The sequence below is a fragment of the Pan troglodytes genome, chromosome 23 (assembly GCF_028858775.2).
Source record: "Pan troglodytes isolate AG18354 chromosome 23, NHGRI_mPanTro3-v2.0_pri, whole genome shotgun sequence".
Lineage (NCBI taxonomy): Eukaryota > Metazoa > Chordata > Mammalia > Primates > Hominidae > Pan > Pan troglodytes.
Genome location: NC_086016.1, coordinates 48,245,018 through 48,258,814, shown reverse-complemented (window position 1 = coordinate 48,258,814; position 13,797 = coordinate 48,245,018). Strand labels below are relative to the sequence as shown.

Below are 13,797 nucleotides of genomic sequence, written 5' to 3'. Positions count from 1 at the left end.
TTTTCCTACAGCGTTTTCAAGGTTCATTCATACTGAAGGAAGAGGCAGACACAAAAGGTCACACTTGTATTAGTGCATTTACATGCATGTCCAGAATACGCAAACATAGAGACAGAAAGAAGATTGGTGGTGACCAGGGACTGAGGGGATAGGGATGATAAGTCACTGAAGCCTTCAACTCCTGGCTCCAGCAATCCTCCCACCTCAGCCTCCCATAAATGGTTACTTTTATGTGAACTTTACCTCAATAAAAGAGAATTTGTCTTGATTATTGAGTTTTTGGTGCCCCTCCACCCTTAAATTTTGCACTTGAGCTGAGTACTAATATGGACTAATACAGTAAATTGGTACCATTAGAGTGGGGTGTTGCCAAAAATATACCTGAAAATGTGGAAGCAACTTTGGAACTGGGTAACGGGCAGAGGTTGGAACAGTTTGGAGGGGTCAGAAGAAGACAGGAGTATGTGGGAAATTTTGGAACTTCCCAGATACTTGTTGAATGGCTTTGCCCAAAATGCTGATAGTGATATGGACAATAAGGTACAGGTTGAGGTGGTCTCAGATGGAGATGAGGAACTGGAGCAAAGGTGACGCTTGTTATGTTTTAGCAAAGAGACTGGCAGCATTTTGCCCCTGCCCTAGAGATTTGTGGGACTTTGAACTTGAAAGAGATGATTTAGGGTATCTGGCAGAAGAAATTTCTAAGCAGCAAAGCATTCAAGAAGTGACTTGGATGCTGTTAAAAGCATTCGGTTTTAAAAGGGAAACAGAGCATAAAAGTTTGAAAAATTTGCAGACTGAAAATGTGATAGAAAATTCCATTTTCTGAGGAGAATTCAAACCAGCTGCAGAAATTTGTATAAATAACAAGCAGCCAAATGTTAATCCCCAAGACAATGGGGAAAAGGTCTCCAGGGCATGTCAGACGTCTTCATGGCAGCCCCTCCCATCACAGGCCTGGAGGCCCAGGAGGAAAAAGTGGTTTTGTGGGCTGGGCCCAGGGTCCCCAAGCTGTGTGCAGCCTAGGGATTTGGTGCCCTGTGTCCCAGCTGCTCCAGCTGTGGCTAAAAAAGGCCAATGTAGAGCTTGGGCTGTGGCTTCAGAGGTTGCAAGCCCCAAGCCTTGGCAGCTTCCATGTGGTGTTGAGCCTGCAGTTGCACAGAAGTCAAGAATTGAGGTTTGGGAACCTCTGCCTAGATTTCAGAAGATATATGGCAACACCTGGATGCCAGGCAGAAGTTTACTGTAGGGGGAAGGCTCTCATGGAGAACCTGTGCTAGGGCAGTGTGGAAGGGAAATGTAGGGTTAGAGCCCCCACATAGAGTCCCTACTGGGGCACCGCCTAGTGGAGCTGTGAGAAGAGGGCCACCATCCTCCAGACCCTAGAATGGTAGATTCACCAACAGCTTGCACCATGAGTCTAGAAAAGCTGCAGACACTCAAAACCAGCCCATGAAGGCAACCAGGAGGGAGGCTGTACCCTGCAAAGCCACAGGGGCGGAGCTGCCCAAGACCATAGGAACCCACCTCTTGCATCAGCATGAGCTGGATTTGAGACATGAAGTCAAAGGAGATAATTTTGGAGCTTTAGGATTTGACTGCCCCACTGGATTTCAGACTTTCATGGGCCCTATAACGCCTTTGTTTGGCCAATTTCTCCCATTTGGAATGGTTGTCTTTACCCAATGTCTGTACCCCACTATATCTAGGAAATAACTAACTTGCTTTTGATTTTTTTTCTGTTTTTTGAGACAGAGTTTCGTTCCTGTTGCCCAGGCTGGAGCGCAATGACACGATCTTGGCTCACCGCAACCTCTGCTTCCCGGGTTGAAGCGATTCTCCTGCCTCAGCCTCCAGAGTAGCTGGGATTACAGGCATGCACCACCACACCCGGCTAATTTTGTATTTTTAGTAGAGATGGGGTTTCTCCATGTTGGTCAGGCTGGTCTCAAACTCCCAAGCTCAGGTGATCTGCCCGCTTCAGCCTCCCAAAGTGCTGGGATTACAGGCGTGAGCCACTGCGCCCAGCCAGTTGCTTTTGATTTTACAGGCTCATAAGCATAAGCGGCTTCCTTTGTCTCAGACAGGACTTTGGACTGTGGACTTTTGAGTTAATGTGAAATGAGTTAAGACTTTGGAGGACTGTTGGGAAGGCATGATTGGTTTTGAAATGTGAGGAGATGAGATTTGGCAGGGGTGGAATGATATAGTTTGGCTCTGTGTCCCCACCCAAATCTCATCTTGTAGTCCCATAATTCCCACATGTTGTGGGAGGGACCGGGTGGGAGATAATTGAATCACAGGGGCAGTTTCCCCCATATTGTTCTGTGGTAGTGAATAAGTCTCAGGAGATCTGATGCTTTTATCAGGGGCTTCCGCTTTTGCGTCTTCCTCATTTTCTCTTGCCACTGCCATGCAAGAAGTGCTTTTTGCCTCCTGCCATGATTCTGAGGCCTCCCCAGCCATATGGAACTGTAAGTCCAATTAAACCTCTTTTTCTTCCCAGTCTTGATTATGTCTTTATCAGCAGCATGAAAACGGACTAATACAGGGGAGGGCCAATTAAGACCACGAGTTTGAGACCAGCCTGTGAAACACAGCAAGACACCATCTCTACAAAAGTAAAAAATAAAAAATAAATCAGTCAGGTGTAGTGGTGTAGACCTGTAGTATGGGAGGCTGAGGCAGGAGGATTCCTTGAGCCCAGGAGTTCAAGGTTACAGTGAGCTATGATTGCACCATTGCACTCCAGCCTGGGCAACAGAGAAAGACCCTGTCTCTAAAATCATTCAATCAATCAATCAAGTCCCAAAATATACAGCAAAAATGGACAGAGTTAAAGAATGAGGCCAGGCACAGTGGCTCATGCCTGTAATCCCAGCACTTTGGGAGGCCGAGGTGGGTGGATCACTTGAGGTCAAGCCATTGCACTCCAGCCTGGGTGACAGAGACTCCGTCTCAAAAAACAAACAAACAAAAAACAAAACCCCCAAACCAACTAGAAAGAAAAGAGCAAAGCGACCCCAAAGTAAGAAACCGAGAATCAGACCTTCCTGGGCGCCCAGGGATCTCACAGTTCCCTCCTGATCTCCCATTTTGTGACGGGCTTTCCCAAGGGTTCCTGCTGAAGCCCCTTCTCCGTGGTCAGCTCTGTGGTCTGCACGGGGCTGAACTGCCCTCCTGAGCCATCCTGACCCTGGGCCTGCACACACTTGGGGACGGAGAGGGAAGAGGTACCCAAGAAGTCCCCAGTGCCGACTGACCCCAAGCTCCGAGGTCCCAGCTGCTCTCTGGGACTCTGTCCCTGGGACCCCTCTGCCAGCGCCCTTCGACGCCCGAGACCCCCACTGTCCCCAAGACCCTCACTATCCCCGCGACCCCGGTGGCGGTTGGGCGCGCCTCGCGGCCTCTCCCAGCTTCTCCTGGGCCGGCGCCATGAGTCCTGGGCCCGCTCTCCTCCTTCTGGGCGTGGGCCTGAGCCTGAGCGTCGGCCGCCTCCCGCTGCCGCCGGCTCCTCGCGGGGCACAAGCCGCCGTCTCCGGGGCGCCCGGTGGCCTCCTCAGGGGCGCCCCGGGCCTCGGGGTGCGCGGCGGCCGCGCCCTCCTCAGTCTGCGGCCCAGCGCGGTGCGGGCGGGCGGCGCTGTCCTGAGCGGCCGCGGCAGCCTCTGCTTCCCCCGTGGCGGGACCGGGCGGCGCTGGTACTGCCTCGACTTGCGCGTCCTGCTCAGCGCCCAACGCCTGCCCTGGCCGGCCGCGCCCGCGCTCGTCGACCTGCAGCTCTCCGCGCGCGGCGGCCGCCTCTCCCTGACGTGGTCCGTGCGGCTGCCGCGCTCGCCCGGGCGCCTGGCCTGGGCCTTCCGCCTGCGGCTGCTCGGACCCGGCGCCGCCCGCCCGGCCTCCCCCGCGGCCCGCGTCTCCCCGCGCTCCGCCGCGCCAGGCCCGCGGCCCCAGCAGGGCTTCGTGGCCCGCACCGAGTGCCCCACAGACGGCCCCGCGCGCGTGATGTTGCAGGCCGTCAACTCGTCCAGCCACAGAGCCGTCGAGTCGTCCGTGTCCTGTCAGATAAACGCCTGCGTCATCCAGCGCGTGAGGATCAACACGGACCAGAAGGGCGCCCCCGTGCGCCTGAGCATGAAGGCGGAGGCCACCATCAACGCCTCGGTGCAGCTGGACTGCCCGGCCGCGCGCGCCATCGCCCAGTACTGGCAGGTGTTCTCCGTGCCCGCCGTGGGTCAGGCGCCCGACTGGACGCAGCCCTTGGATCTGCCCCAGCTCGAGATCAGGAACAGCCCCTTGTTCATTCACATCCCCAGCAATTCGTTACAGTGGGGAGTGTATGTGTTTAATTTTACGGTGTCCATCACCACAGGGAACCCCAAGATGCCCGAGGTGAAAGACTCGGACGCCGTCTATGTCTGGATCGTCAGGAGTTCCCTGCAGGCGGTGATGCTTGGCGATGCCAACATAACAGCTAATTTCACAGAGCAGCTGATTCTGGACGGGTCCACGTCCTCGGACCCAGATGCGGACAGCCCGTTACAGGGACTCCAGTTCTTTTGGTACTGTACCACAGATCCCAGAAACTACCGCGGGGATCGAATAAACCTGGGGAGCAAGGAAGTCTGTCACCCCGAGCAGGCCAATCTGAAATGGCCCTGGGCCTCGGGCCCTGTACTGACACTTTTGCCAGAAACACTTAAAGGCGACCACGTGTATTTCTTCAGAATGGTGATTCGGAAGGACTCTAGGACAGCGTTTTCTGATAAGAGGGTCCACGTGCTCCAAGGACCAAAAGCCATAGCACACATCACATGTATCGAAAATTGTGAGAGAAACTTCATTGTCTCTGATAGATTTTCTTTGTTCCTAAATTGCACAAATTGTGCAAGCCGTGATTTCTATAAATGGTCAATTTTGTCTTCTTCAGGTGGTGAGATGCTATTTGATTGGATGGGGGAAACTGTAACAGGAAGGAATGGTGCTTATCTGTCTATAAAAGCTTTTGCTTTTCGGCATTTTTTGGAAGCTGAGTTTTCGATTTCTCTGTATCTAGCATGTTGGAGTGGAGTGACCTCGGTCTTCAGGCATTCTTTTATTATTAACCATGGCCCTCAGATCGGAGAATGCAAAATTAATCCAGCTAAAGGAATTGCACTTATTACTAAATTTGTTGTCCAGTGTAGTAATTTTAGGGATAAGCACGTCCCTCTTACATATAAAATAATTGTTTCTGATTTGCACAGTGTTGGTGAAATCAGTTCAGTAAAAGAGAACACCCTGGGGACCATCCTGTACTTGGGGCCTCAGTCCACAGCACCCCCTTCCTTTCTCCCTGTTGGTACGTTGGCTAGTCAATATGGCTTGAAGATATATGCCCAGGTCTATGACTCTCTAGGAGCTTTTTCTCAGGTGACTTTGCATGCCACCGCACAGGCTCCCACTGACAAAAATTCATCAAAGACAGTGTTGAATCAGTTACTCAGTTTCACCGTGGGACCAAGTTCATTGCTGTCTACTTTGATTCAAAAGCAGGATTTTTTACCTGCAGGTTACTTACTGTATATAGTAGCTTCCGTTTTGAATAACATGAAAACTGAATTACCTCTCCAAGATGACAGAGTCAATCTCCGAAAACACCTCATCGATCAGTCTTTCCTTCTTCCTGTAAGCACTTTGGTAGAAATTGGCCAGGTAGTCATGACTATTACCAAATTAACCCAGAAACCCTCTGAATTCACTTGGGATGCTCAGAAACGTGCCACCATGAGGGTATGGCAAGCAAATCAAGCCCTACAAGAGTATCAGCAAAAAGATAAACGCTTTCGATCTGAACAAATAGAAATCGTGAGTACTGGAATACTAATGAGTTTGTCTAATATTCTTAAAATGACTTCTCCTCACCAAGTAGTTAAAGATCCTTTCTATGTAATAGAATCTCTATCAGACACAATACTGGCTAATAAAGTGCCAGGGAACAAAACCACCTCAATGAGAACCCCCAATTTCAACATGTATGTCAAGAAAGTTGAAAAGTGGGGTATTAACCAGCTCTTCAGAAATGAGAAACACTGCAGAAATTGTTTTTATCCAACACTCAATGTGAGCAGTGTTCCTGGTCTGTCTGCAAATGGTCCCGTTTCTACAATGTTTTGTGATTTCACAAATGACCCCTTTCCTTGGTTAAATGATCAGGAAAACACTTCGGTGGAGGTGTCTGGATTCAGAATGACAGGAGTTGCAGATAACGGTAGTGTGCTAGAGATCACACCTGATGTAGCGGAAGTGTACCTTGTCAGGAAAAACTTGACCTTTGCAGCTTTTAATCTCACAGTGGGACCCAACAGCGAGGTTGATGGGTCCTTGAAGAAGACGACAGGTGGGTTTAGCTTTCAAGTGGACAGCACAGTGCTTAGGGAGGTTCTGGTCCACATAGTAACAGAAGTGATGGTGCTGTTCACAGTGTTGGTGTACACAGGCAGTCAGATCACTCCCACAGCGCTGGTCGCCACCTTCCTGGTGCCTCATGACATCCCTCCAGTTGCCAGCCAGAGTGCCCTGTTTGACCCAGCCTGCACAGTGAAGAAGGCCCGTGTAGTCTGCCTCCCTGTGTCCCTGCTGCAACTCATAGCTCAGCACAGCCACTCTCCCCACTGTACTGTATCTGTAGTTCTGCAGGCACCTCGTTTTGTCATGAAGCTCAATGACAAGCTAGTGAGAATTTCTATTTTCAGCATCCAGTGCTTGGACATGTATGGGATCCAGAGTGAATGGAGAGAGGGTTACTGCATTCTTGGTGAGAAGACCAGCTGGCATGAGGTGCACTGCATCTGCAAGAAGGTAGTAAGGGCTAGGCGGCAGCTGGGCACAATCGGACTCACTGGCATTCACCTGCATACCCACTATGTGATGGCCAAGGTGATTGTGATCCCTAATCCTGTGGATCTACGGTTAAACATCATCAAGAGCCTTCACCAAAACCCCGTGACCCTCTTCACTGTGCTTTTCATTATTCTCTTATACGTGGGCCTAGCTTTTTGGGCTTTATACAGGGATGAAATGGACCAGCATCTTCGGGGGCATGTGATAGTTCTACCAGATAATGATCCTTATGATAATTTATGCTACTTGGTGACTATTTTTACAGGAAGTCGTTGGGGGTCTGGGACCAGGGCCAATGTCTTTGTGCAACTTAGAGGAACTGTGAGTACCAGCGACGTGCATTGTTTAAGCCATCCACATTTCACAACTCTCTACCGAGGTAGCATCAACACTTTCCTCCTAACGACAAAAAGTGACTTGGGGGACATCCATTCCATCCGTGTGTGGCACAACAACGAGGGTCGATCGCCTAGCTGGTATTTAAGTAGAATCAAAGTGGAAAATCTGTTTAGCAGGCACATTTGGCTGTTCATATGCCAGAAATGGCTTTCTGTTGATACCACTTTGGACAGAACATTTCATGTTACCCATCCAGATGAGCCTCTGACTAGAAAAGACTTTTTCTTTATAGATGTGAGTAGTAATCTCCGGAAAAACCACATGTGGTTCTCTATTTTTGCTAGTGTTGTTGCTAAAACATTCAATAGGCTCCAGAGATTGTCCTGTTGTTTAGCAATGTTGCTTAGCTCTCTTCTTTGTAACATTATGTTCTTTAATCTAAATAGACAAGAACAAACTGAGTCAAGAGAGAGGAAATACATGAGATCAATGATGATAGGAATTGAAAGTGTCTTAATTACAATCCCTGTGCAATTATTAATAACTTTTTTGTTCACCTGTTCCCAGAGGAAACCTCAAGCGGATCTAAATGAGGTATCTCCTCAAAAGCATCCTCTAATGTCAGAAGCAAGTGAGCACTGGGAAGAATACTTGAGAAAGTGGCATGCTTATGAAACTGCTAAGGTGCACCCCAGGGAGGTTGCAAAACCTGCATCTAAAGGAAAGCCCAGGCTTCCAAAGGCTTCTCCTAAGGCAACCTCCAAACCCAAGCACAGGCATAGGAAAGCACAAATCAAGACCCCGGAGACCCTCGGGCCAAATACAAATTCCAATAACAACATAGAAGATGATCAGGATGTCCATTCCGAACAGCACCCTTCCCAAAAGGATCTCCAGCAGCTTAAGAAAAAGCCCCGGATCGTCCTACCTTGGTGGTGTGTTTATGTTGCATGGTTTTTGGTTTTTGCTACTTCTAGCATATCCTCATTCTTCATTGTATTTTATGGACTGACTTACGGCTATGACAAGTCAATAGAATGGCTCTTTGCATCTTTTTGTTCATTCTGTCAGTCAGTTCTTCTGGTGCAGCCATCTAAAATTATACTCTTGTCAGGCTTCAGAACGAATAAACCCAAGTATTGCAAAAACCTTTCATGGTCAACCGAGTATAAATATACTGAGATCAGGTTGGATGGAATGCGTATGCATCCAGAAGAAATGCAGAGGATACATGACCAGATCGTCCGAATCCGAGGCACGAGGATGTACCAACCCCTTACAGAAGATGAAATCAGAATATTCAAAAGAAAGAAGAGGATCAAGAGAAGAGCACTCCTGTTTCTGAGTTACATTCTAACTCACTTTATCTTTCTAGCCCTTCTGTTGATCCTTATCGTCTTACTACGTCACACTGACTGCTTTTACTATAACCAGTTTATTCGTGATCGGTTCTCTATGGATCTTGCTACTGTGACTAAGCTGGAAGACATCTATAGATGGCTAAACAGCGTGCTGTTGCCTTTGTTACACAATGACCTGAATCCAACATTTCTTCCTGAAAGCTCGTCTAAAATCCTTGGCCTTCCATTGATGAGGCAAGTGAGAGCAAAATCTAGTGAAAAAATGTGTCTACCTGCCGAAAAGTTTGTGCAAAACAGCATCAGAAGAGAAATTCATTGTCACCCCAAATATGGCATTGACCCAGAAGACACAAAAAACTATTCTGGCTTTTGGAATGAAGTTGATAAGCAGGCTATAGATGAGAGTACCAATGGATTTACTTATAAGCCTCAAGGAACGCAATGGCTATATTATTCCTATGGACTACTACACACCTATGGATCTGGAGGATATGCACTCTATTTTTTTCCAGAACAGCAGCGGTTTAATTCCACACGGAGGCTCAAAGAACTTCAAGAAAGCAATTGGCTGGATGAGAAGACATGGGCTGTGGTTTTGGAATTAACAACTTTTAATCCAGATATAAATCTGTTCTGTAGCATTTCGGTCATATTTGAAGTCTCTCAGTTAGGAGTTGTCAACACAAGCGTATCTCTGCACTCTTTTTCACTTGCTGATTTTGACAGAAAAGCTTCAGCAGAAATCTACTTGTATGTGGCCATTCTCATTTTTTTCTTAGCCTACGTTGTTGATGAGGGTTGTATCATTATGCAAGAAAGAGCCTCCTATGTGAGAAGTGTGTATAATTTGCTCAACTTTGCTTTAAAGTGCATATTTACTGTGTTGATTGTGCTCTTTCTCAGGAAACATTTCCTGGCCACTGGCATAATTCGGTTTTACTTGTCGAACCCGGAAGACTTCATTCCCTTTCATGCAGTTTCTCAGGTAGATCACATTATGAGGATAATTTTGGGTTTCCTGTTATTTCTGACAATTTTGAAGACCCTCAGGTATTCCAGATTCTTCTACGATGTGCGCCTGGCTCAGAGGGCCATCCAGGCTGCCCTACCCGGCATCTGCCACATGGCATTTGTTGTGTCCGTGTATTTCTTCGTATACATAGCTTTTGGTTACCTGGTGTTTGGTCAGCATGAATGGAACTACAGTAACTTGATTCATTCCACTCAGACAGTATTTTCCTATTGTGTCTCAGCTTTCCAGAACACTGAATTTTCCAATAACAGGATTCTAGGGGTCCTGTTCCTCTCATCTTTCATGCTGGTGATGATCTGCGTCTTGATCAACTTATTTCAGGCTGTAATTCTGTCTGCACATGAGGGAATGAAGCAGCCCGTGTATGAGGAGCCATCGGATGAAGTGGAAGCAATGACCTATTTGTGCCGTAAGCTGAGAACCATGTTCAGCTTTCTGACCTCGCAATCTAAGGCCAAAGATGAGCCTGAGTTCTTTATTGACATGCTGTATGGGCAGCCAGAGAAGAACAGCCACCGTTATCTGGGGCTGAAGACCAGAAACATCAACGGGAAGAAAATGGTTTACCTTGTTGTTTGATGAATGATGGTTTCATGAGTCACAAGCAAGCGTTCCCCCAACTGCTGAGTCTGTGGGATTAAGGGGATTACGGAGTGTCAGTGGCTTAGTCATGCTTTCTACTCATGTCCTTCACAAGGCACATCCCCTACATTTGGAAGAATCCCCAATCTTGACCTCTGCTCTTGGGAGTGTAAAAGTTGGGAGTGTAGTGTAGCATCTGGGGAGACAGCAGGATCACAGTGTGGGATTCCTGGACTGATTTCCCTTTAGAGGGGAGTTATGTGACTCCCCGTACAAGGGCAACCCTGTTTCTTTGGTGCCTGCAGTTTAGAGAAGGCAGAGCCACTGGTTTTGAGAACCAGATTTGAGAGAGGGACCTGGCCAGGGTGGAGCATTGTCTGGGTGTTTCTGCGCTTGACCCATGCTGTAAGCTAATGGCCTGTTGCTCCTGACAGAGCCCCAAACTCCTCGGCCTCACTTGGAGGCCCCTTTGTAGACCAGGGCTCCCCTCCTCTTGTTCCCCCTGGGCTTAGGGCCTCGTGGGGAGTTCCAGGACTTGCTTCATGCTTGGGAATGCAGATGTGGTGCTTCTCATTTATTCTTAAAGCTACTGGTAGTTAAAGTAAAATTCAGTAACATTTTCTGACCAAGAGACATGTTTTGTTAAACAACAAAAAGGTACATATGGGTTCACATTGAAATATGTCTATATGCTGAATATAGCAACATATGCATCTAAGATTTGGGCATTTGGTTATTCATGGCGTGCTGGACTATTTAGGAATAAGGAAAATGTGGTTTATTACTTAAGAGAAACAAGGGCTGGTAGCTGTACTATTTTCACTCAGAAGCATGTTCATTTATGTAGATGCCACTTTAAGCTTTATCAGAATTAAATGTGAGATTTCTTCTTTGAGCCTTGCAGTGATTTCTGTGTGAGGGGCATATACACACATAGCTGCTGCCCTCAAAGTGGAGTCCCAGAAAAGGGGGACAACCAAATGAGATGGGTGGCTGCTTTGTACACACCTCGGTGTCCATCATCCTCAGCTGCACTGAAATGGCCATAGCACACTAGGCCCCTGCAGACACACGTAGATTCCTTCCATCGTTTCCTTCAATGGGATGCCTAGACCTGGGCAGAACGTAGTTCTGTCTCACCTGTTGCCAGGTGGGAAGATGAAAAGGTCTCATGATTCACCCAAGGCTGCACACAGTTAGCAAGGGTCAGAAGGTCACATGGGGGCTGGGCTCAGTGGCTCATGCCTGTAATCCCAGCACTTTGGGAGGCCGAGGTGGGCGGATCACTTGAGGTCAGGAGTTCGAGACCAGCCTGGCCAACATGGTGAAACCCCGTATCTACTAAAAATACAAATATTAGCCGGGCATGGTGGTGGGTACCTGTAGTCCAGGTACTCAAGGGGCTGAGGCAGGAGAATCACTTGAACCCAGGAGGCAGAAGTTGCAGTGAGCTGAGATCTCACCACTGCACTCCAGCCTGGGCAACAGAGCGTGACTCTATCTCAAAACAAACAACAAAAAAAGTCAGATGGGGATTTTCTAACTGCCTTGGTGGGAAGGCCATGGGAGTGGCCTGGCCCACACTGGCCCACTGGTTGCGACTGGGGCACATGTTCTTGAGATAGCACCTCTCTTAACCACCTGACTTCTGAACGGATTGAAAAAAAGCGTCAGCAGGTGTCCAAATGATTACTTTTTACTGATAGAGGCTGGTTGCAGTTGGGTCAAATGCACTTGCCCACTGAACTGCAGAATGAGGGAGTTCGAGACCCAGTTGCAGGCAAGTTGCAGAGGCCTGCCCTTCAAGGCAGCAGAGGCTGCTGGCAGGAGGGCGAGGTAGACACATGCTGTCTGTGGGTGGGCATTCCCAGGCCTTCTCCTCCAGTTTGGTAATCCATTGAAGTCCCTGCCTCTTCCCAGGGGTTAAGCGGGGTCAGGGTAGCCTAGTTGGCCACCCTTCCCAGGAAGAAAGCACCAGGGGTGGAGAAGGGTTTCCCACCAACACAGCCCGAGCTGTGCAGTGGGAGAATGAATTACAAATGAGTCAGGGAGGGCCACAGTTGTAACCACAGGGGCCACGTGGGCAGAGGCGGTAGGGAGTCATTGGAGGCCCAGGAACAACCACTGGAGGTGGTTTGAGTGACGACCAGGGACAGCTGCTGTGGGGCCTGCCAAATGAGACAAGAATCTCAATTTCTTGGTGAAAGTGAGAAATCCAGCAGTCACAGGAGTTTTTCCAGGCATGTTGGGAAAGAGAGTACGAGGGGTTTTCTTCTAATCTGTTAAGAGTGATGACAGGTATTTATACAGTTTAGAAACAAAGAGATGCCAATTATACCATTATCAGGAGGACAAGGTATCAAGTAACAAAAATTCAGGTTTCTTTTGAAGGCCATTTTCACAGGATAGAGCAACAATTTGTGTGTATGTTGGGTTGGAGGTGTCCTTTTTTCTTTTTTTTTTTTTCTTTTTTTTTTTTGAGACGGAGTCTCGCTGTCACCCAGGCTGGAGTGCAGTGGCTTGATCTCAGCTCACTACAACCTCCGCCTCCTGGGTTCAAGCAATTCTCCTGCCTCAGCTTCCCAAGCAGCTGAGACTACAAGTGTGCACCACCACGCTCGGCTATTTTTTGCATTTCTTTTTTTTTTTTTTTTTTTTAGCAGAGATGGGGTTTCACCATGTTGGCCAGGCTGGTCTCAAAATCTTGACCTCAGGTGATCCACTTACCTTGGCCTCCCAGTGCTGGGATTACAGCGTGAGCCACTGCGCCCGGCCCATAGCAACAATTTCTAAAGGAGTCTTTTTTTTTTGAGATGGAGTATTGCTCTGTTGCCCAGGCTGGAAGATCTGAGCTCACTGCAACCTCTGCCCACCGGGTTCAAGCAACTCTGGTGCCTCAGCCTCCCAGGTAGGTGGGACTAAGCAATTCTGGTGCCTCAGCCTCCCGAGTAGGTAGGACTACAGGCACGCTCCCACCAACACTCAGCTAATTTTTCTATTTTTTTAGTAGAGATGGGGTTTCACCATGTTGGCCAGACTGGTCTCAAACTCCTGGCCTCAAGTGATCTGCCCGCCTCGGCCTCCAGTGCTGGGATTACAGGCATGAGCCACCGCGCCCAGCCTAAAGGAGTCTTTTAAGACTCTTGTTCTCATTATACTTCCAGGGATAGGGTAGGACTATTCCAGAATAATTGGCTATAGTCACGAATACCCTCCCACTGTCTCTGTTGCACAGAACAAGAAGATGGATATTCCTGGTTTTGTTCTCAATTTAGCCCCTTATTAAATACTCAGAGTAGTATTTAATATTTAATAAAAACAAGTTTTATATGCAGAGAAAGTTCCATTGCTGTAGGTACAGAGAAGGGGATATATGCCCTTCAACTATCTCAACACTTATTGTTAATTATGAAGACTTTGCATTTTTAAGGCCTGCTTCTGGAATTTCATTAGTTAGCACTAGAAACAAAATGCAAGCCTTTAGACTTCCATGTTACTGGCGGAAATGGAGAACGGGGTGAATAGGATATTTAGTGAAGTGGGGTACATAAGAAGTTATTCTTCCACAGTACCCCCTTTTGCTGCTATTAGCAATATTTTAGC

General features: G+C 48.1%; 1 protein-coding gene across 1 annotated transcript; it reads left to right on the top strand.

Annotated features, from left to right (window-relative positions):
• The first annotated feature begins 3,414 nt into the window (after window positions 1–3,414).
• On the top strand, window positions 3,415–11,089 carry PKDREJ (polycystin family receptor for egg jelly). Its single transcript, XM_016939395.4, has one exon. It carries the CDS (start codon window positions 3,436–3,438, stop codon window positions 10,189–10,191), a length of 6,756 nt encoding a protein of 2,251 aa, XP_016794884.2. The 5' UTR covers window positions 3,415–3,435; the 3' UTR covers window positions 10,192–11,089.
• The last annotated feature ends 2,708 nt before the right edge of the window (window positions 11,090–13,797 follow it).

Excerpts from the sequence above, each read along its gene's own strand:
- PKDREJ (XM_016939395.4), top strand. The coding sequence starts at position 3,436 with ATGAGTCCTGGGCCCGCTCTCCTCCTTCTGGGCGTGGGCCTGAGCCTG.